At 44.8% G+C, this 23,661-nt stretch overlaps 2 protein-coding genes across 6 annotated transcripts in view; both read right to left on the bottom strand.

The window, feature by feature from the left end:
- Nucleotides 1-9,182, bottom strand: part of LYPD1 (LY6/PLAUR domain containing 1) — a 36,603-nt gene extending 27,421 nt beyond the window's left edge. Inside the window, exons 1-2 of the mRNA XM_079781923.1 lie at nucleotides 8,247-9,182; nucleotides 6,855-6,992 (exon numbers count right to left, since the gene is read on the bottom strand). Of these exons, the coding sequence (XP_079638049.1) occupies nucleotides 6,855-6,992; nucleotides 8,247-8,298 (190 nt within the window). The 5' untranslated portion in view covers nucleotides 8,299-9,182. The remainder of the gene's footprint in view (nucleotides 1-6,854; nucleotides 6,993-8,246) is intronic.
- An 898-nt stretch (nucleotides 9,183-10,080) lies between these two features.
- Nucleotides 10,081-23,661, bottom strand: part of NCKAP5 (NCK associated protein 5) — a 965,452-nt gene continuing 951,871 nt past the window's right edge. For 4 of the 5 annotated variants that reach the window (XM_079782414.1, XM_079782415.1, XM_079782416.1 and 1 more), the window contains one exon: nucleotides 10,081-11,635. In XM_079782414.1, the coding sequence (XP_079638540.1) occupies nucleotides 11,354-11,635 (282 nt within the window). In that variant the 3' untranslated portion in view covers nucleotides 10,081-11,353. The remainder of the gene's footprint in view (nucleotides 11,636-23,661) is intronic. The other variant, XM_079782418.1, reaches the window with a different exon arrangement.

Genomic DNA, 23,661 nt, shown 5'->3' with positions numbered 1-23,661 from the left:
GTTCAAAGGAAACAGTGTCAGTTTTGTTTTCATCCTTAGTTTCACTTTTCACTTGGGAGAAAACCCTCGCTTTGAAGCCTCTCTGTTTAAACTCATTAGGAAAACCATCAATGAGGGAAGCTTTCATGAAGTCTTGATGGGAGGAATTAGTGTTAGGGGAGATCTGGATGGGATCAATCTTCAAAGCGTTCATCTATGGAGATGCCAGGTCATCTCTGGAGGCTTGTTCAGCTGGAAAGTTAACATAAACAAATGCTCCACTTACTGGAGAGGCCAAGGGACTAGAGACATTTGACGTTCCCTCTGCAAATGCTGCCTCTGACGCCAGCGATGCCCTCTGCATGAAAGATGGACGCTTTTCCAAAACTAAGGGAGCAACTCGTGGGAAGATGCCTTGCCCCGGAGAGAAAGGTGTTGTGTCCCACCAGAAAGGAGGAAGTGATATTGACATTCACTGTACAGAACCTCTCCCTGTGTGATCCATAACTTTATTGAAGTCGACACCGAAACCTTTCTAGCAGGGCTTATGTTAATACACGAGGATATGTTTCCTGACATCTGAATCTTCTTCAGAGTTTTTTTAACCTGTTGAAGTCGTCGTGGCAAAGTTAAAATATGGCAATTGTTTTTTTTTAATCTTTGTTTTTTCACTTTATTCTTAGAGCATAGTCTATAGCCCTTCTGACTGATTCAAAATGGTTTGGAGGGGAAGAGCATAAAGAATGGAAGTGGGATGTCTAACAGGGAGACGAGGAGAGCACTGAGAGGAGAAGGAAAGGTACGGTGCAGACGGGGCCCTGGAAGATGAACAGATACCAAGGTGATCCTAGCAAAATGGTTCTGGGGAAAGCAGTTGTTAGAAAGTGCCTTCCTGCCTGTAACACAACAGGGATAAGTAATTAACATCCTGAACACCTGTAAAGAAGGGGGACTTAACTTTTTTTTTTCTGACAAGAATTATATGTGTGTGTGTGCAGATATATACAGATGGTCAGTCCCCAACTTGTAATGGTTCAACTTATGATTTTTCTACTTTTGATAGTGTGAGAGCAATGTGCATTCTGTAGAAACCAAGTAGGTAAGCTATGATGTTTGATAGCTGAGGTGCATGAAATGCATTTCCAACTTAAGAATATTGTTAACTTATAATGGGTTTATCAGAACTAACCCCGTCATAAGTTGAAAAGCATCTGTACAGGCAAAAATGTAACAATACACATACAATCATAGGTATGATGTGTGTGCATGTGTGCAGGTGCACACCTGGAAGAGAATGCAGGTGTCAAGGGACTGCGATGTAATACTGATTAGCAGAACTGGCCCACCCCAATGACAGGCTACAGCCTAATACTTTAAATTTTGGTGAAATTAAGCAGAGCATAGACTTAAGAAAACATGGGCCATGGTTATCTTTCCATGAGAGGATGACTGATTCTTTTAGAGTCCTCACTTGCCATCTTTTATTTAGCTTATGAGAAAATAAGGCAAAAAATTAACCTGTCCAAGGCATGGAGCTCTCCCTGCCCAACTGGATGAGCAACTAAGTAATCCAAAAGGAAAATCGCCATTGCTTATACAACCATAATGCAGATGCAACATGGCATATAAATCAGTAACTCTTGTATTGCAAAACAGACAAATAGATTAATGCATGTTGCAGAGGATGGGTGAAGAGATCGATTAGGTTACTGATTCAGACCATGAACTTTCTCTCAATATACTGCATTTAACTTTTAAATAAGGTTTTGGAGAACCTGTAACATTTTGCTCACTTGACAGAGCTATATTTTACTAAGGGCAGAAATTGGCTAGTCTATAAAAATTAAATTATGCCCCCTTCACTGTATCTAGTCAAGAGGAAAAACTCTAATTACAAGATTGCACTGTCAAACAAATGCAAATTCACATTCTTTACACCCTGGTTGCAACAATTCAAATGGGGTGGGGAGCTCCTATTCTGAAATGAAAATCAATATGTGAAATATTTTTCAGAATGCAGTAAAAAGCAAGAGCAAAAGAAATGTCACTATCAAGGGTGATGGTAAGTAGTTGCTAACTCATTACATGTAGAGCTAGTGAGAGCAAGGCATTCCTTATGCAAACATTTAAATATCAATTAGTAAGGACCATGGAAGAGGCAGAACCAAAGGTCCCTTCCCCACAGCTGGGTGTTATTGCTCCAGAAATGGCCAACGGGATAAAGAGTGATGGAAAATAAATCTCAGCACCGAATAGGAATGGCACCGTGGGGAATAGGTAAAGGTTAATTTTAAATGTACCTCCCAACTGAAAACTAAATGTACCTGCCTCAAAACTCAAAGAGCTGAGTTTGCAGACTTAATCCAGAAAGGACTAACTGAATGCCTGGGCATATTGCATTGCTGGTATTTTTTGGAAAGAGTATGTCTTTCATTTCTGTTTAATGTCAAACTTGCTTGGTTCATTAAAATCTCGTAGCCCATTTAAAACTCTGCTTTTCCTGTATTACATACAAAAAATGCCAGTCCACATAACACTCAAGCTTAAAATCCTTTGCTGGGTTCTCCTATTCTTTCAATATCCGCTTTGTGGCCTGTCCACTCAGCTTGTTCGCTATGCCTGCTCAGGTGAATCTGGCAGACACGAGCGCTGTCTGAGTCTTTGCCTCCTTGAACTTCGCAGGCAAAGCTGGCAGCATATTTTACTATATACGGTGCGGGCTGAGGAAGCGGGTGCCTTTTCATAACAGTTGGCTGGTGGACTTGGATCGGATGCCTAACTTTTCTGGCCCTTGCTTTCCTCCCTGGAACACTCAGGTATGCTCCAGATCAGCACTTCACAACTTAGGGCACCTCAGGGTCACTTGGGGAGTTGATGGAAGACCCATGGCAGCTATACCACAGATTTAGGGAAATGTCTTCTTGTGGGGGGCCGGGGGTGGGCAGGAGGGGCAGGGAAGGGCCCAGGCATGTGGATTTGAATAAAAGTCCCAGAAGATTCCTACGTGTGTACCCTTTACTGTGAGTCACGGGGCCCTTTCAGCTCTAACACACAAAGATTCTCAGCACAATATAAGTTACTGATCAAGCAAACAAACAAAAATTCTGACTTTGATTCCTAATAGTATCATTGAACAGGCAGTATTTCCTTCAGGTTGGAGAAGTTGGCCCTGCAGTAGAATTGAATGCTGGTGGGTTTTGACCTCAGGAAACAAGGGATTCCGAAGAGGACTGACCATCAGACTGCATGAAATACTCCAAGTAAAGCGCGGAGCCTGAAGGTAGAAGTGAAGCCCAGGGCACACCCGGAAGACAGCCCTCCATGATTGTACTACACTGCGGTCACTTAACAATCGGCAATGGTTGGCTCTCCATCGCTACCAACAAGAGGAGAATTAATAGTCACTTAATTGATTGGTCTCTAACAATTACCTGGAGATGAAAATGGAAGTGCTTTGAATTACCAGCCACCCTGGACATCGCTCTTCTGATTCAGGAACATTATTTATCTGCTTTCTATCGAATTCAGGCTCTGAAATGCCGTTTCCACGTGCACAGGACTCCCATCCTTCCCCTCATAACTGGTTTTTCCTTCGTGCCCATCAACTGTTTGTTTCTCAGCCTTCACAAATGAGACCACCTTATCACTTCCATCTCCGTCCCCCCTGGGCCTAGGACACACGGCCAGAGGAACCTGGTTTGAAGATAAGGTGTTCATCTTGACCGAGCTAATAGCAACTTCAGGCCAGGCACTTGCCACCATCTGTGCTGCCGTTTTCTGTGGATAAGTGGGTGTTACAATGCCTGCTGGACCTTTTTTACAGTGTGGCTTGGAGAAGAGAATGAAGCCGATGACACACAGCACATTGAAATGATGTGTGGTATTCATCTTAGGCGTGCTTTTAGAGAGGAAGAAATTTCTCTTTGAAAAAGGACACCACTTCTGGCAGTAATTTGGTTCATAGCTTTCTCCTTATCTCCACCAGATCCTAGGTTTATAAAACACGATACCCAGGTAAGCAGTGGCCTCGAGGATTCTGAAGTTCCTAATGTGTCCACAGTACAGCGCCCCCCCCCCCCTTTTTTTTTTTCTGGCTCTAACCTACTGCCCGGAAGAAAGCTGCCCATATTCTAAAGTAACAGAGTGTTCCGAGGGACCCCGATTCACATCACAGCAGCCCCATTGGCAGAAGGGCAGTGACTCTTGCTCAGGTACAGCGCTCGGGAATGAAACATGTAGAAAAGAAACAGCTTGTCGAAATCATCTTTTTCAATCTCGACTAAAGGATCATCACTAAGTTTTGTTCTGTTTTACTTTTTCAATAGCCAGAATCCCGTATGACTAAGCAATGCATACTGCTTATCTCGGGACAGGTTATTCCTGTGAGCAATTGCATTGCAGATTGCCCAGAAGAGGGATTTTGGCAGCAAGAATCCAGACCTAGACCAGGAAGGACCTTTAAAACCGCACACCACCAAATCAGAGCACAGTGACGAGCCATCTGCTCCCCAATAACCGCAGTTAGCAACAAGGCATTTCCAGGCCCTTTTCCGAGAAGACATCACTTTCCCAAGAAGGGAAAACTCGCTTAAAAACGACAACCCTTGCTTTAATTTGCCAATTGGTTAAGGGGGTCATTTAACTGATGACTGCCAGAGGGAAGGGTGTGTGGGGGGAATAGAAGAAGGTAAAGGGGGTATAAATGATGATGGAAGGACATTTGACTTGGGGTGGTAAACACACAATATAAAGATGACGTATTATAGAATTGTATACCTGAAACCTGTATAATTTTTTTAAGTCCTCCAACCTAATCAGAAACTGGGTTTCTCCCACTGGACTGCAATGTCTCCCAGAGCAGTGGCAGGAACTCTCGTAAGACTGGGGACCCCCACAATAGGCGCTATGGAAATCTGTATAATTTTATCAACCCATTTCACCCCCTATAAATTCATTTTTTTTTTTAAAAAAAGAAGGTCATTTGACGGTTCAATCCCTTCTTCAGGCTCTGTGGGCAGTGCAGTTCAGCAAACCAAAGAGGAGCAGGGCTTTGGTTCACTCAGCAGCATTCACCACAGGATGCTGTAGGGGAACTCACTTTGGATGCAGTATGGCTCCAGCAGCAAAGGCACCTGGGAAATGTTGGACTCAGCTTAACTACCCGGAAACGGGAAAGCCCCCAGAGATAAAGGTCAGGCTCCAGGGAGGAGCTTAGTGAATGCACAGAGTGTGCTAACTGCCTGATGGTGTCTGTTACCTGAGGAATCCATGGTCCTTTCTGGGGGTCTACATGACCACCCACCCCATGGGTTTACTATTAACCCCCTAAAAGAAGAGACCTTGTCCTGGGAGGGGGTGGACTCGTCCAGGCCGGCCACCACTGGAGCAGTGGCTTTCCTAGGTATGTACGTTATTAAAGCTGTTAGAAATTTGAATAAGGCTACATGTCAGTTTTTCAGAATCAATCCTGAATTGAGACTTTGGGGACTCTCCCCACAACAGATGCTATTTCCCATTTTCTCAATATTCTTAAAATGGCATATTTTTTGTCTATGAGTTTTGAAAGAATGCACTCTCAGAGCAGGCGCCCCGGAGACTGTCCCGGGAGGCAGGAATAGTTAAGATTAAGCAAGCACAGCTCAGTTCCCAGAAGGGAGCATGCTGACCTCCCCTTCAGCGCTTATCAGTAAACATCCTGGCTTCTGGTCTTTGTATCAGTAAATGTCCTGGTTTCTGTTGAAACAGATTAAGACATCCTGGCTTCTGGTCTCTGTTAAAACAAATTCTTGTTTTTACAAGTTTTCTTTTTACATGTTTTCTGTTTTTCTGCTGAAGATAAGGCATACCGTTCCCATGAGAACGGGCCATCACCCCCACTTTCCACCCTCACCTGCGTGTGGTTTTTGCCTTTAAAAGCTTGTAATCAACCCTGGCTCAGGGCTCCAGTCAGCAGTCTCTTGTCAGAGTTGCTGTCTGTGAGTCCCTGCGCCGCGCTTGAATAAAGAAACCTCTTGCTTTTGCATCGAGACTCGAGTTCGAGTTCGGCGTTTGATTTGGGGTCCTCGCTCTGCCTCAGGACCTACCGGGGGTCTTCACGGCCTTACAAGTTTGACCTTGGGAGTGAAGCTAGAGTTCCACCCATTTCCCCAAAGTTCCATTTGCACTTTTAGGGGCTTTGTTTTCTGATAAGAATGCTGGGAGGAGCTGGGGAGTCCAGCTCTGTGAGAAGACTGGTCAGCTGGAGTGAACAAGGAGGTTTCCTCTCCCAAGACCCCCTTCCTCCCTCACATAATGCCCAGGCCCTCTCACCCACCAGCCAGCCAGCCAGCCACTAAGCCTGTGGGGCTGGGAACCGCATTCCTTGGAAAGATGGTGGCAATCTGTGCCTGGAATGTGATGCACTAGTTCTGAAATTGAATAAAGACCCTGTAGTGTTCTTCAGAGAAATACAGGGTGGCTCTATGACATGACACATTTTTCAAGCTCTGACCTCTGGGAACTTCAACTAGCTTCATATTTCAGGCTGACACTGCGTACAGGGCGCTGTCTAGTTGTCGGAGCAGAGCTGGTTATCCATATATTCTCCAGCCTCCAGATCAGCTTTTAGCAGAGGGAGGTGAGGGGAGTAAATAAAAAGAGGAGAGCCACTCATTAAATGCACTTCCCGCCCGAGTCCCTGGAGGAGAAGCCCTGGTAATTAAGTCTAATGAGATTAAAGTAACTTGGAACTCTTCATTTTCCCAGCACTGTGAAAGTAAATCTGTGATAACCAGGGTGTAGGCATGAATCAAAGTCAGTCCCTTTTCCTGTAATTCAGTGGCTCCCTCGCTCACAGCGGCCCAGGCCGGGAGGGGAGGAGAGCTGCAGGCTCTTACCCGCACTTTGCTCCATCACTTCTTTCTGACACATGTCCTGGACGTTCACCGTGCAGTTCACGATGAACTCCGGGGAGGAGCAGTCGTTGTTCAGCTGGAACTCTTCACACTGGTAGCACTGGATCTGCAGCGCAAAGCCTGCGGGACAGACGCAGTGGGGTTCAGATCCAGCCCCTGCAAAGACCCTGGGGATACCACTGCCCTCCCCTGCCCATCCAGCCGCCTGGGTGCTCCAGGCAGCAGGGTTTCCGAGTAAAGCCGACGTGGCCAAAGCCGGCAGGGGGCGGCACGGCGTCCAGGGTCCTGAAGGATGAAGTGGAGGTCTGCCCGCTACACCTGGCCCCAAGCTCTTCACAAACAGCCACACACCTGGCCTTCCAACTCGGAAGTTGCAAGGAGGGGGGTGCACCCGCGCGACCGAACAGCTCCAGAGACAAGCGTCAGCTCCAGTCTGCGCTGAAGGATTTGCCTAATTGTTAATTGGTTACAAATTACTTAATTACTACTTTGCGACTGCATCCGCAGACGCCTTTTTAGTTTTACTAATTTTTGAAGTCAGCTTTCCGGTGGCTCTGAGACTCCCAGGAAACCACCCGGAAACCGGGAAGGAAGTGCCAGACCCCGAGTACCCCGGAGCCCCAAGTGCCGGCCTCCCTCCGGGACGGTTCCCGCAGCGGCGGGGGGAGGGGCAGGTGGGCGCGCGGGCGTGCACCCCCGGCCGCTACACGACACCCTTTCCTCCCAGCTCTGAGGGCTACCACTGGGCGAGGGTGCCCGGCTGGGGTCCCAGCTCTGCAGAGCTCAATCGGAAGACGGTCGGTCGCGTACTGGAAAGAAGGAGCGAGACGTTTTTGCAGCTCCAGCCTGGCTACTCCGCTGGGACCCGGGAGCTTTCGGTCTAGACCGAAGTCCCCCTGCTCCCGCGCAGTTGAGTCTGGTTCCCAAGCTCGCCCCTCCCAGACCCAGAACGGTCGCAGCAACACGGTCACAGCCCCGGCACGCCCCGCCACAGACTGCCCCGCGCGCCGTTCACCTGTCGGCGGCGCCGCTCCCACGGGTTGCTAGAGACGCCTGACAACTTGGCGAGGCTGGGGCTACCGGTGTCTCTCCCTCGCGGAGGCCCCGGCACAGCGCGCGCGGACCCTCCCTCCTGCCCGCGCTGCTTCTTCAGACCGTGCAGTCCGAGCACCGAGCGTCTGCAGCTCGAGTCCTGCAAACCCGCCTCCGGCTCTCCTCCCGCGGCGCCCGACCGGGAGACTTTCCCTCCCGGCGCCTCTGGGCTCCAGCCGCCGCCGAACTCCAGCGGGGCAGCCCCTGCGCAGCCCTGGGCGCCAGGGGCCGGCGGTGGACGCGGCGCGCGCCCCTGGCTGGGCTGCCGGCCTCTCCTCTTACCTTGAAGCAAGAACAATCCGCAGAACGTCGCTGCGATGCCGAGGACCCACATCCTCCCGGAGCCGCGGGGCCGGGAGCTGGCAGGTGCCTCCGAGGCGGCGAGCGCGGCGGGAAATGCCCGGGCCGCCGCGGCGGTGGCTGCCGGAGCTTCGGTGGCCCGCGCTGCTGTCGCCGAGGCGACCGTCGCCGCCGAGAGGAGCCGCAGGTGCCGCCAGCGGCGCCCGCATCGCCCGCGCGGGGCTCCCGGCTGCGCTCGCGGCTCCCGTCGCCGGCTCGCTCGGGCGGGGCGCTGCGTCCCCGGAGTTGGCGGCGGAGACTGAAGGAACTACTGGCGAAGCGAGCATCCAAAAAGTCTAGCCTCTTCTCCTCACCTCCCACTCCGGGCACCACGTGACGGCTGCCGAGTTGGGGTGGGGGTGGCGGGCGGGGAAGGCTGGGACTGTCTTTCGACGTCCCCACCCCCTTCCTACCGCCTCCCTCTCCGGCCTCCGCACCTCCCGAGGACGGGAGGCCAAGGGAGAGCGCGTAGTTTTCCGAGGTTGGGGGAGGGGTGAGATTGGCGAAGCGAGAGGAGGGCGCAGCAGGTGCGTCAGGGACGGGCCAGGCGCTGACTGCGGGACCTGCGCGATGGGGTCGGCAGACTGCGCTCCCGAAGGGACCTCTGCGCTCCCGGGCTGGCCAGTGCCCGGCGGCTGGCGGGTTCCCGCCGCCCGCGGGGTCCGGTCCTCCCAGCTGGGCGGGAGCGCGCTCCCGGGCCCGCAAAGTTGCACACCTGCCGCCGCCCCGGCTGTTCCGCGCAGCTGCGCCTTCTCTCCCAGAGCAGCCCCCGGTCATCACCGGGCTCGGCTGCAGCTGCGGCCGGGGGGCGGCTGTGGCGGGCCCTGCCGGGACCCGCGCGCCAGCGCCAGGCAGCCCCCCTTTCCTCTGCCTCCGCGCCCCGCGGGCGGGTGTGGCGAGACTGCCCAGGAGAGGGCCGCCCGGGGCCCACCGCCGCGACCTCCCACTAGAAAGCAAATTGGAATGGAGAAGGGAGTTGCTCCATCACCTTCTCCCAAAGGGCCGGGAAGCTTCCTCCTGCTCTCAAATCCGTGGGCCATTGGAATACGCTCCCGCGTCCGCCCCGGTGCCGCACCTCCCCAGCCCCGCACTCGCACTCGGTCCCGCTGCTCTGCCTCCTCCCCACCCCACCCCACCCCACCGCCATTCTTCCTCTCCGGCTCCAGCGACCCACCTAGAGAACCGCCCGGGAAGCGCGGGGCTGCGCCGGCCGCGTCCACCTCCCTCGCCGCAGAGCCTTGCAGCAGGTGGCACGGGAGTCCGCTGGCTCGCCTGCCCGCCGGAGAGCCTCGGTGCCCCCGCCCCCAATCCCGCAGTTCCCACCCGCCCCCCAAATCCCTAGGGAGCACCCCTTTCTGTGGAAATAGTTTCAGACGCATTGCCGCTCTTCACCTTCTCGGCCACCTCCGGGAGGAGCTCCGCAGGGCGGGACGCTGATCTTTCATTTCCCCATCCTGCCGGCAGAGCGGGCTGGAACGGGCTGCAAGGACTTTCTTGTCATTCCTCTGCAGAGCAGTCCCCATCTCCCCCCGGCTCCTGGCCTTCTGCACCCCCTCTGCCTTTCACTTCCAGCCGCTTAACCCCTCGGGGAGACGGAAATGCTTTGACCGTTACTCCTTTGCCTGCAGACTGGGATCTGACAAGTGGCTGAATTACTATCTCGGGAGCCAGAGGGCCGGTTTATTTATTCCTTAGGCAGTTCATCCTTGGAGCACGTGTGAGATTCCAACAACTAAACTGGGCCAAAGGCTCCTTGAACAAGTTCCTTTAAGCTTTCACGGGTTCGATTGTGATATGACTTTTATTCAGAAATGAAACAAAAGAATTTTTAAAGGTCTGAAAGACAATGACACGTCACATAATTTTCATTTAAGACAACAGAATTCAAATATAACAAATTGCACAAATTTACCCAATAACACTGATCATACAATAGTCTTTAAAGAAACAGGTGTGTACTAAAGTAACTATACAGAGTCTAAAAATATTTCTATTATGCCTAGTTTACAAGCTCCTGTACAAAAATCATTATAAATAGTTCACATCTAGAAAAAATACACATAACCTTTAAAATAGAATTTATCCTTACATATAAACACTTTGTAGAAAAAAAGGGATATTAAAAAGTAAGAATTTTTCATAGCACCAACCGTTAAAATTTTTTTTAAAAAAGTGAACATTGTAAATAGAAATTTGCTTTCATTCTAGATTGCCCAGATTTTAATAAAAATAGCAGGAAAATAAAAATCAACAAAAGTGTTCCGAATCATAGTGAAGGACTAAGTAGAGGAGGATGGAAGGAAATGTTTGGAAAGAAGATCAGCTATTGAAAATAGAATTAAGTCACTTCTGATAACGCATCCCCACGGATCAGTGTCACACTTCAGTACTCTTTACATTTCTCAGTAGAAGCAGAATTATACTCATTACTAAGCCTGGATAGTTCTGGCAGCAATTTTGAAATTACACTAGAATTAAAGTTTATATCAAATCAAGATTGGGAGTTGGAGATTATAATGAGCCTCTGTTGTTGTTTTTAGTTTGTTTGTGTTTTTTGTGGTTTTTTTTTTTTTTTGCAGGCCCTGTTTTAGGTTTTCGGAGTGTACCCACAAACAATTTAAGCACTAGAAGATGAACTGGACAAAAACTTCAGTTGGAATTTTAAAAATATATTATCATCAACTTCTAAAAGACTTAGTATATCATTTCAAGAGCATGGCACTGATTTAATTTATTGCTTTTTTTTTTTTTTTTGCTACAAATATAATTTCTTTTCCAAAAAATTTACAACTTCTGTACAAGTATTTTAAAAAGTGCAAACTTAAGACTTCTGTATCGTGGGTGTGTTTACTTTTAATCCTTAGGAAACACAACACATGGAGCCTGTCTTTATTGCCCTGTCAGAGAAGTAAGCTCCAGTGGGTCGCTTGCTGTGAGCCTGAAAACACAGGCTCTGGTGTTGTAATAGTTTATTGTCATCTCTACCTGCCCCTCCCAGCCCCTGTTTCTTAAGTGCTCCATTTCCAGCTCACTAAGGGGGAGAAAGTCCTTTATGCATCATTCGAACCCTGACTCGCACAGGAAGAGAAGCTATCATATAAAGAATCACTCAAAGATTCCAAATTGTCTACCCCAGGCCGGTCTGAGCTACTCAAAGAGGCCTCTTCATTTTTTTCTTTTTCTTCCTTTCGTCCTTCAACCTTGTTTGGAGAGTTCTTCTCTTTTTCTAATGAAATCACAGTATTGCTGTTATATTTATTGAATGACTCCAGGGAAATTTTAGATAATCTATTCTCAGGATCCTCTTTTGTTTCTTCAACTTGTTTCAATTTCTGCAATGAAAAGAGGAAAATATTAGAAACATATTTCTTTGGAAATCAAGTTCTTCTTTCCAATATTCAATTATTCTCTGTATAAAGTGCAGTTTAAAGGGATAGAGAGAACCTACAAGTCTTTAACAAGCTTCTAGTATAATTAAATGTAATAATAAAGCCAATTTTAGGGATAAATTAAGACTTGAATCATTTTTCCTGAGATAAATAGGTCCCAATTTGCCAACCAGTTAAGTGCCATTTAGATTCATTTTAAATGGATCCATTTGAAATTTGTTCAGGTAAAGTGCCTAATTTTTCTTAATCATAGTTTCAGACCATTCCCTTTTCTTACTAAATAGTATTAGTTATCCTGTTGCTAAGTATGGATAGGGTTGAATTTCAGCCAGAAATTATGATTATATGTAAAAACAGAACAAACAAGCAAACAAAAATACAAGATCCCTTAAATTGCCTAGAAACTTAAGTATATGTTAAACTCATCAGAAGAATTGTTATGTTTGTATTTGGTCCCTTTACAAGTCTGCGGTATTTGAAAGAGATCTCCAGGCCAGTGGGCATGGATTCTAGAAGGCCCAAGGGCTTAAAATTCATGGTAATAGGTCTATACCTTAGTAACCACACCCCTCCAAGAGGTTCTAGTAACACCTATTTCAACAGGGTTATTTTTAGGATGTTACTGGTAGTCTCTAGAACTTTATAAAATATTGCAGTCAGATTTAATAATTATTGTAGGTTAACCCTATGAACATTACTATATTCAGCTGCTCAAGTGGCACCTAAGGTCTGAGGTGGGAGTAGAGAAGAAGGTCCAGATGCCAAAAGCAACAGTGTGGAGGTGGTTGAGCTACTAACTCATTTCTCATCTTTTCCTCTTTCTTGCAAAAATTCCACCCTAATATAGGAAGAAGTACAGACAGGGTTTAGAGATGATGACAATAGCTACGCTACCATTTATTAACCACCCACTATGTCAAAGACACGGGACATATTTTATCTATAAGCCTTTCACAAAGCTGCAAGTGACATATCCCCATTTTAAGGAGGAAAATAAGGCTCAGAGTGACCGGGTCACTTGCCCAAGGTCACTATGCAAGTGATAGAGAACAGGCCTTGAATTCCGGTCTGGCTGGCTTCCATGCTCTTATGTAATAAAGGACAAGATGGCCTGTATTTTTTTTTATTTTGCCACCCAAATATTCCACTTAACTTGCCAACCCGTCTCTACCACTCCTGTCCAAGGCTCTAACATGTGCAATTTGTTTCCTCAGCCCATCCCTGCATTGTCACAATGGACACACAGAGGTGAAGTGAGGAAATTGCTTTCTGATTCAGGGGAACACAGACACATCCAATGACTATGACTCTTGTGTGTTAAGTATTTTATTTATTTTTTATTTGTTAAATTGAATTTATTGGGATGATATCGGTTCACAAAACCATACAGGTTTCAAGTGTACAACTAAACAAAACATAGTCTGCACACTGAATCTTGTGACCATCGCCCCAAGCAAAGTTCATTTCCATCCCCATTATCCCACTTTTTGCCCAGGTCCGGCTCCCCCACACCCCCTTTCTCTCTGGCTATCACCACACTGTTGTCTGTCTAGGTATTATGTTTACGTGTGTTTTTTTTTTTTGCTCATTCCTTCACCCTTTTTCATTCAGTCCTCCAACCCTTCTCGCTCTGTCAGCTGTCAGTCCATTCATGTATCCATGCCTCTATTTCTATTTTGTCAGTATATTTTGTTCATTAGATTCCACATATGAGTGAAATCATATGGCACTTGTATTTCTCTGACTGGCTTATTTCACTTAGCATAATAATCTCCAGGTCCATCCATCCTGTTGAAAAAGATAAGATTTTATTCTTTTTTATGGCCACATAGTATTCCATGTGTAAATGTACCACAGCTTCTTTATCCAACAGTCTACTGATGGGCATTTGGGCTGTTTCCAGGTCTTTGCTATCCTATATAATAAAGATGTAATATGCAAATGGTCATTACGCCATAAGCGTAACGACTGACCGCGTAACAACCGGATCACGGATCAGCAGGAGAGTGGGGCAGCGAGCTACAAGCAGGCAGTGGAGAGCTACAGGAGGGGGGAGGGCAGCAAGCTATGGGGGGTGGGGGGGAGGGAGCTACAGGAGGGCGGGGCAGCAGGCAGAGAGCTACAGGAGGGCAGCAGCGAGCTACTGGCTACAAGTGGGCAGCAGAGAGCTACAGGAGAGGGCAGGGCAGCAAACTATGAGGGGGGAGGGGGTTGGGGGAGCTACAGGATGGTGGGGCAGTGGGAGGAGAGTTACTGGAGGGCGGCAGCAAGCTACCAGCGCATGGATCCGTGTACAGGGCTACTAATTGTAAATAATGCTGCAGTGAACATAGGGGTGCATATATTCTTTTGAATTAGTGTTTTGGGTTTCTTAGAATATATTCCCAGAAGTGGAATTGCTGGTTCAAAAGGCAGTTCCATTTTTAATCTTTTGAGGAAACTCCATACTGTTTTCCACAGTGGCTGCACCAGTCTGCATTCCCACCAGCAGTGGACTAGGGTTTCCTTACTCCACATCCTCACCAGCACATTGTTTGTTGATTTATTGATGATAGCCATTCTGACAGGTGTGAAGTGATATCTCATTGTAGTGACATCTCATTCTGGCAGGTGTGATTAGTGATGTTGAGCATTTTTTCATATGTCTATTGGCCATCTGTATGTCCTCTTTGGAGACATGCCTATCCAGGTCCTTTGCCCATTTTTAAAATTGAATTGTTTATCTTCTTGATGTTGAATACTGTAAGTTCTTTATATATTTTAAAAATTAACCCCTTACCAAATGTATCATTGTCAAATATGTTCTTATGTTCTCCCATCCAATGAGCTCCCATTTCATTTTGTTGATGTCTGTTTGTTTTTGCTGTGCAAAGCTTTTTAGTTTGATGAAGTCCCATTTTTTCCCCTTGTTTTCCTTGCCCCAGGAGATATATCAGTAAAAATATTTCTACCAGAGATGTCTGAGGTTTTACTGCCTATGTTTTATTCTGAATTTTTATGGTTTCACTATTTACATTTAAGTCTTTTATCCATTTTGAGTTTATACTTTAAAATATATATATATATATAATTTATTGATTTCAGAGAGGAAAGGAAAGGGAGAAAGATAGAAACATCAATGATGAGAGGGAATCATTTATTGGCTGCCTCCCTCACGCCCTCTACTCGGGGTTGAGCTGCAACCTGGGCATGATGTTGGCTGTAGGTTTGTCATATATGGCCTTTATTATGTTATGTTCCCTCCATTCCCACTTTGCTAAGCATTTTATCATAAATGGGTGTTGGATTTTATCAAATGCTTTTTCTCATCTATTGATATGATCATGTGATTTTTGTCCTTCCTTTGTTTATGTGATGTATCACATTTATTGATTTGCAAATATTGTACCAACCTTGCCTTACTGGAATAAATGCCACTTCATCATAGTGTATGATCTTTTTAATGTGTTGTTGGATCCAGTCTGCTAATATTTTTTGAGAATTTTAGCATCTATGTGCATCAGAGATATTAGCCTATACTTCTCTTTCTTTGTAGTGTCTTCATCTTGTTTTGGAATTAGAATAATGATGGCTTTGTAAAAAGAGCTTGGAAGTCTTCCCTCCTTTTGAAATTTTTGGAATAATTTGAGAAGAATAGGTGTTAATTCTTTAAAAGTTTAGTAAAATTTGTCTGTGAAGGCATCTGGTCCAGGACTTCTGTTTACTGGGAGTTTTTTAATTACTGCTTCAATTTCATTAGCTGAGATCAGTCTATCAGGTTTTCTGATTCTTCCTGATTTAGTTTTGGAAGATTATATTTTGGTAATTTTCTAGGTATATGTCCATTTCACACAGGTTGTCCAACTTATTAGCATATAATTGTTCATAGTATTTTTTTTACAATCTTTGTATTTCTGTGATGTTGTTTGTTATACCTCCCCTTCCATTTCTGATTTTATTTATTTGGGTCCTCTCTCTTTTTTTCTTGATGGGTCTGGTTAAGGGTACATCAATCTTGTTGACCTTTTACCTTTTCAAATAACCAGCTCTTAGCTTCAGTGATTTTTTTTTTTTAAAGTTTCTGTGTCATTTGTTTCTGCTCTGATCTTTATTATTTTCTTCCTTGTACTTACTCTGGGCTTCACATATTGTTCTTTTTCTAGTTCCTTTAGGTATAGAGTTAGATTGTTTATTTGAAATTTTTCTTGCTTCTTGAGGAAGGCCTGTAATGCTATGAACGTCCCTCTCAGGACTGCTTTTGATGTGTTCCATGGATTTTGGGTTGTTGGTGTGTTCATTTTCATTTGTTTCCAATAAATTTTTATTTCTTCCTTGATCTCATTGTTAACCCATTCATCCTATCTAATAAAAGAGTAATATGCAAATTTACCGTACCTCTGCTACACCCACCAGCCACACCCACCAGCCAATCAGGAGCGAGTATGCAAATTAACCCAACCAAGATGGCTGCAGCCACGGAGCGAGCAGGAGGCTTGGGTTTCCCTGGCAATGGAGGAAGCCAAACTTCCTGGCCGGCCCTGGCTGGTCCAGGCCTCCGCTCAAGGCTACAAAGTTTCAATTCTAGAAGATAAATAAATCCCAACAAAAATGGCTGCAGCCACAGAGCGAACTACCCAGTCAGGGCTCCTTGTTTATTTTTTGTCTGGATGATCTATCCAATGATGACAGTGGGTTGTTAAAATCCCCTACTATGACTGTATTGCTTGCTGTCAACCTCCCCCTTAATGTCCACCAAGATTTTAAAAATATATTTAGGTGCTCCTATGTTGGGTGCACATATGTTTACCATGTTTACCAGGGTTATATCCTCTGTTGGATCAATCCCTTTAGTATTATGTAGTGACATTCTTTGTCTCCTGTAATGGCCTTTGTTTTAAAGCCTATTTTGTCAATGTAAGTATTGCTACACCTCTTTTTTCTTTTTCATTTCCATTGACATGGAATATTTTTTTCATCCCTTCACTCTCAGCCTGTGTGTAACTTTTGTTCTGAGGTGGGTCTCTTAGAGACAGCATATTCCTGGGTCATGTTTTCTTATCCATTCAGCTACCCTATGCCTTTTGTTTAGAGCATTTACCTGTTTACATTTAAGGTTATTATTGACTAGAGGCCCGGTGCACAAAATTCGTGCACTCGGTGGGGGTGTCCTTTAGCCTGGCCTGCACCCTCTCACAGTCCAGGAGCCCCGTGATTGATTGCCCCGCAGAGGGCGGCCCCGCCCGCTGCCGCCAGCCGGGTAGCCTGGGTCTCCCTCTTTGGGGCTATTGTGGAGCCCCCCAGCCAGTGGTCTGAGTTTCCCGCTGCAGGGCAATCATTGGGCGATGGCGGGGCCCCCTGACCAGTCGCATCACACCTGCCTAGGTGGCGGCAGTCAGTGCTGGGTCGCCATGGGTGGCCGCAACCTAGGAGTGACCGAGAGATCAGCAGTTCAGCCTGCTCTCCAGTCCCCGCCCACCTGAGCTTGCTGCACACGCAGCCTTGCATTTGGTTGTCCATTTGGTTGATTTGGACGTTACGGACCCTGGTTCTTTATATATTAGGAGAGGTATTTGTTTATTGCCAATTTATTCTTTATATATTCACATGTTAAATATTTAATGGAAAGAGAATTGAAAGAGGTACAGAAGTGGATGGCTTCAATATTCCAAGATCAGGCTCAGAGTTTCTCTCTCTGATATGGAAAATAGCATCATTTTATGAGAATACTTGAAAAATCATCCTCGAAGTGGTTCTTATCTTATTATACTATTAATGTGCAGGTGCATGGCTTACAGAGCTAATTTTCAGTCTCAGGTGGCTACCTTGCAACCATAGGTGGGCTGAGGAACAGATTCCTAGCTGATTACAGAAGAGTGGCTCCATAGTTAGGAATAACTCTATGCAAGGGTTCCTATTCATGTCACATCAATTTTTAGGCATTTTAAACAAAAAATTATATAGTACAATACTAAAATACATGGAGAAAGTTGGAAGTGCTTTGATTATACTAAATGTGGGTAAATAAAGGGCATTCAATATGATTTTCTCCTCATCTGCATATCTCCTCACTTTTTCTTCATTCAAGAACCACAAGCATTTTCCTTGACTACTTCTGGTCAATGTGGATCTCAAATTTATTCAATAAACATTTATTAGAAATTCTATGCTGAGGCAGGGGAAAGGTTTTGAAACTGAGGACATAAAACTGAATAAAATCGCATCCTGTGGAGGCAAGTTGGGGCCCTGGAGGCAGACAGACTTGAATCTGAATCTCACTCAGGTTTTCCCTTTCATGGGCTGGGTCAGTGCCCAGGAGCATGTTTCCTCAGGTGTAAATGGTGAGAAGACACACCTTTATTTCAGGATTGACATATTAGAAATACAACACCCTAAGATCCTGACACATAGTAATAGATACTCAACAAATAGTACAATAAAGAAATAATAGTAGGACAGAGTTCTTATTCTAGAACAGTGATTCTCAAACTGTGTTCTCCAGGCCAACAACAGTATAATGTCAGAGCTTGTTAGAAATGCAAATTCCTAACCCCACCCAGATTTCCTACATCAGAAATGCTAAGGCTCAGTCAAATTTTAACAAGCTCATCAGGTGATTCTATACATGTTAAAATTTGAGAGTCACTAGCCTAAAAGAACTTGTAGTATTGGAAAGGATGTGAAAAGTATAACAATGTATTAGGTAGAGATGAGGAAAGAGATGTAGTTATCATTAAAACACTCACTGCCTATTGGACACAAATCGTGCGTCATGCTTTCTAAATGCTTCATGCTTATAGGTTTGTTTCTTCAATTAATTATAACAACATTATTCAATTAAATATAGCACCTACATTGGCCAGGAAGGTGATGGAAATAAGCTTTAAGAAAAATCACATGGTCTTCCCAGTCTTTCTTTTATTTTCAGTTTTGAAGAAAGGTGATTACATTAAGAGTTCTTTTCCCCCCCTCCCCCCCGCCCATGTTTCTGATCTGGGCACTGCCAGGGGCACTTACTGCCCTCACCAGTGAACCAAGACCAGCAGATTCTCTCTGAGAACTCTACACACCAGGACGACAGCTGTCAAGATGTGACTCTAGTCTCAGGCATCAAGAGTTCTTATAGTAAAAAAATATTTCTGTACTCATCTTTCTCCTGCACAAGAGTGACAGTGAGGGCCAACTGGCAGTTAGCCTCAGGGTTGGGGAGCGATAGGGAGTGGTGAGGACTGTGGTCAGCCCATGAGCAGGTGCCTAGTTTAAAGGGAGGAGCAGCTACAGGTAAACCCTGTGGGATGTTGTGAGTTCAGTTCAAGACTATCACAACAAAGTGAGTCATAATCTCTTTGCTGGTGGAGTCTTTTGCCTTCAATTTGTAAAAAATGCAATATCTGTGAAGTACAATAAAGTGAAGTACAATAAAACAAGGTATTCCTGTACTTAAATTTAGCTTACAGCTGCTGTCCAGAAACATGGGTCCTTATCTTTTGATTTTAAAGGTGAGGCCATAAATCTAGAACAATATTTGCTTATATTTAAAATCTTTTGATTTTTAGTTATTTGTTTATCTATATAATAAAAGTCTAAGCTACTGTCATGGCAGAACAACCAGAATGCCCAGTCGCTATGATGCGCACTGACCACCAGGGGGCAGATGTCAATGCAGGAGCTACCCCCTGGTGGTCAGTGCGCTTCCACAGGGGGAGCGCAGCTCAGCCAGAAGCCGGGTTCACAGCTGGCGAATGCAGCGGAGGTGGCGGGAGCCTCTCCTGCCTCTGTGGAAGCACTAATGAGCAGTGAGCCAAGCAGAAAGGAGCAGCGAACAGGTGGGTAGTAAAGAGCAAGGGGTCCTGGACTACGAGAGGGATGTCCACCTGCTGGCTTAGGGGAGCGGGCCTAAGCCGGCAGGTGGACATCCCCTGAGTGGTCCCAGACTGTGAGAAGGTACAGGCCAGGCTGAGGAACCCCCCTCCCAGTGCACAAATTTCATGCACCGGGCCTCTAATATTAAGATAAAAACGAAACAATAATAACCAAAAAAACCCTACTATTTATGCCAAATTGCAATTTTGCATTGTTTTGACTTCTGAGCTAGAGATCATATTTTACATTTCTTATTTGTATTCTACCATACCCCCTGCCAGATTTTTCCCTAAATGCCTACCCCAGTGATTTTCAATTTGTGTGCTGTAAGAATTTTTAAAACATGCAAAACCTGACTATTTAGTCAGAGGCACTGACCTCTTTTCTCTTATATTGTTAAATTAAAAAATGACAACAGCCAACACAACAATAGCCATCCAGTGTGAATAAATCAAAATTACATATATTTTTTGTCAGATTGGCAAAAAATGTATTTTTGTGGGTACTACAGAATTTTAGTAATTAGTTTACATGTGCCATGAGATGAAAAAGGACAAAAATCGCTGGTTAACACAGTGCTAAATTGTCAGTAGATTCTCAATGGAGACTTGATGATGGATTCAGCTTTCTCTAGCATCAGCAGAGTCTCACCTGGTTGGCTTGGGTTTCTTCAGTGGTCCTGCCAGCTAGGTATAAAAACACTAAAGTAGCTTACTTCCCTGCCTGCAATTAGAAACATACCAAACTAGCCTCAACATTGTCTTGTCAGATAGCAGGTATTTTTAAATATTTGAAGTCAAATAATATTTAAATTTAACATATAAGGAGGGATTGAGGTCAAACAGTAATGTGCTAATGATTTAGTCTGTTGAATGAAAACAAAATAGTGCTCATTAATTTGCAGCAACTGTGTGCAAAGGTGCTTTGCAAACTAATCATGATAATAACAGTTAACATTTAATTGAGTGCCTGTTTTGTGCAGACTCTCTGCTAAGCATGTTGCATGGATTATCTGTTTTCATCATCACATCAATTCTATGGGTAGGTATGTTTAGTATCTCCATTTATAGGCAATCAAAGCTTGAGGAAGTTAAGTAACTTGTTTAAAGCTATGTAGCAGAACATAGTAGAGTCTGGACTTGGACCGAACCAGCCTGCCTACAGAGTCCAAGCTTTTAACTCTATCTTGGAAAATAACTAAACAAGTATCAACCAAAATTATCTTTAAGGGGAGCATCTAAAATAAGAATTACATTACAACAATAATATTAGTAACAAACCCAGTAAAGATTCATGTTTGATGATGATTGTGTAGGTTCCATAAAACATCTTTATTTCCTTCATATACTATGCTTCATTTCCTTCATATATTATGCTTCATCAGAATTATGATAACATTCATATACTACAGTTGTCACCTATAGGTGGCAACAGTTGTACAGTTCACTTTTTGGTGGACTTTTTATTGCACTTGAGAACAAAAGGAGAGCTAAACAGGGCAGGTGAGATTATATTTTCTAGTTTTAAATAAATAGCTCTGCATATTCTTAAGATAGTGTCCTGTCTTTAGTGTATTCATGGCATTATTAGCGATAATTCAAGCAAGAACCAGATAGGGACATATCCTCCAGAATTCCCTTGAGAATTATACCTTAATTCATTGTAGTCATATAGCCAATCGATCAAACCCATTTGGCTCTGTGTGAATAATTGTGTGATCTTGATTCTCAGAGGAAGTTTCATAGTAGCAGGGGCACTTGGAAGGATTTTAAAGGGCGGATAAGACTAAGATATGCAGTAGGTAAGAGGGAAGGCCTTCTAAGAAATTTCTTATTGCATCTGTCAACCATTCTGCAGTCTACTCGGGCCCAGCAGTTGCCTGGATAGTCTGTCTCTTGCCCTTTTAGATTCTATAATGGACAGAATCACCATAGACAGAAACAAAGATAAAGATATGCCTATCCCATGGGGTTCAAAGAACCCCAACCAGACTCAGGAAAGTATCAGCCCAGTTTATAACCCGGGGTTATAAATAATTTGTAACCTGGGTTATAAATAATAAATAACTATTATTTCCAAAGAGTTTTTCCATCCTGATCTCACTGCTCTTACATCAGCCTGGAAGGCGAGGGCGGCTGATGTCAGCTGTACTTTACATGGGGTATTTATGGAATTTGCAGTTCACACAAATTCAAATTCAGGTGAAATTAGACCTGGAAACTTGGTTTCTTAATTTTCAGCCACTTGAAAATGCATACCATTTCCCCCCACAGTCAACAAAATTATGGAGTAGAGATTCTGCCAGGACCAATATCCTGAACACCAGGAAGGATAAAATAGAAGGTGAAATGCACCCTTGCCACAGGAAAAGATGGGGAGACTACATAAGGTGATACAGAAAAACTCAGGTGATAAACCAAAAATATATGTATATGCATAACAATATCAGCTTCAAACAGTTTTTACATATGTACAGCCAGAAATTCTAGCCCACAGTAGGAGAGAGAGAGACAAGTAGCAGATTCATGACATAGTGCAATGAATTATTGTTCCATGATGAAGCCTCCTCTTTCATTATTTCAAAGATGTTTCCATCAGTTGATTGTATCTTGAAAATATTGGTTAGTATGTCTACTGTACAATGTCAGGAAGAGACTCACATTTACTTGTGAAATTCAGGCAGCATCATTCCTCAGCTGGGCACGCATACTTACAAAGAGGACTAAGCTGTTAGCACAAATTAATGTAAACATATCTTCATCAACAAAATTTCTTATTTCTCTATTGCAATAGAGTCACTGCCAGTGAGTTCATGAATACGTGGTAGGAAATCATAACTACATTTGTAAGGTGTTTTCACTGCATGCCTGGCACTGGGTTGAACTCATGTCACGAATTATCTCACTTAATCCTTACAGTAACCCCGAGACAGTACTCTTCTCGTCCCATTATACAAATGGGAAAATACAGGGTAAAGAGGTTTGAATATTAGGCCACATACACAGGGCCAATAAGTTAGGGAGTCAGGGTTTAAGAAGAAGCATTGTGACTACAGAATGTGGAATCTTAACCACTTGACCAGGTATTTGGAAACCAGTGTTCAGCCCCTGCTAATTGGCTGTGTAACCCCTCTGAACCTGAATTGTTGTTTTCTTTAAATATATTTTTATTGATTTCAGAGAGGAAAGGAAAGGGAGAGAGAGATAGACACATCAATGATGAGAAAGAATCATTGATTGGCTACCTCCTGCACACCCCCTACTGGGGATTGATCCCGCCATCCAGGCATGTGCCCTTGACCGGACTCGAACCCAGGACCCTTCAGTCTGAAGGTGGATGCTCTAACCACCTGAGTTTCTTTACAATGAAGTTTTTTAGACTCTTCCTGCTCGGTAAAGCTCTTTGACTCTAAAATATTCTTAATTAGTGCCTTCTGTGCATCTATTATTGGAATTTGAGGTGGCAGAATAATAACTCTCTTCCCGAGTTCTCAATGAATTGGCTAAGATAAAAGAAAAAGGCTGATGGGAGGTTAAAATATCAGCTTTACTATTGAGAAACCTTATGTGGAAGAATGAGGCTTCTGTCCCAAAGAAGTGGCTTTCCTATCACTGGTCTCCAGAAGTAGGCAGGCTTAGTGACCAGCAGTCCTGGGCTGGGGGCAGCTGTCTACCCTTTAAACCCACAGCAGCGATTTCCCACGGGTGCGCTGCAAGAATTTATAAAACACGCAACACCTGACTACTTAGTCCGGGGCACTGACCTCTTTTCCCTTGGATTGTCAAATTTAAAAAACTGACAACAGCCAACATAACAATAGCCCTCCAGTGTCAATGAATCAAAATTATACCTATTTTTTGTCAGATTGGCAAACAATATATAGTTTTGGTGTGCTGCAGAATTTGAGTCATTAGTGTCTCCGTGCCACGAAATGGAAAAGGTTGGAAGTCGCTGCCCTGCAGCCTGAAGGAACAGAACAGAACGTGCCTCTCGCAGCCAGCCTGACCGCAGAGAAAGGGTGGGGAGAGCCGGAAGCGGACCTGCGTCATCCCTGTTTCCCCCTATACTTGCTAATTAAACAAGCCACCCCTCTTCCTCCTGAGAAGGGAATGAGGGGCTCAGAGATGCCA

This window comes from Cnephaeus nilssonii (genome assembly GCF_951640355.1).
Source record: "Cnephaeus nilssonii genome assembly, chromosome: 10".
Classification (NCBI taxonomy): Eukaryota; Metazoa; Chordata; class Mammalia; order Chiroptera; family Vespertilionidae; genus Cnephaeus; species Cnephaeus nilssonii.
The sequence above is the reverse complement of the archived record's forward strand: the minus strand, read 5'-3'. Positions and strand labels throughout refer to the sequence as shown.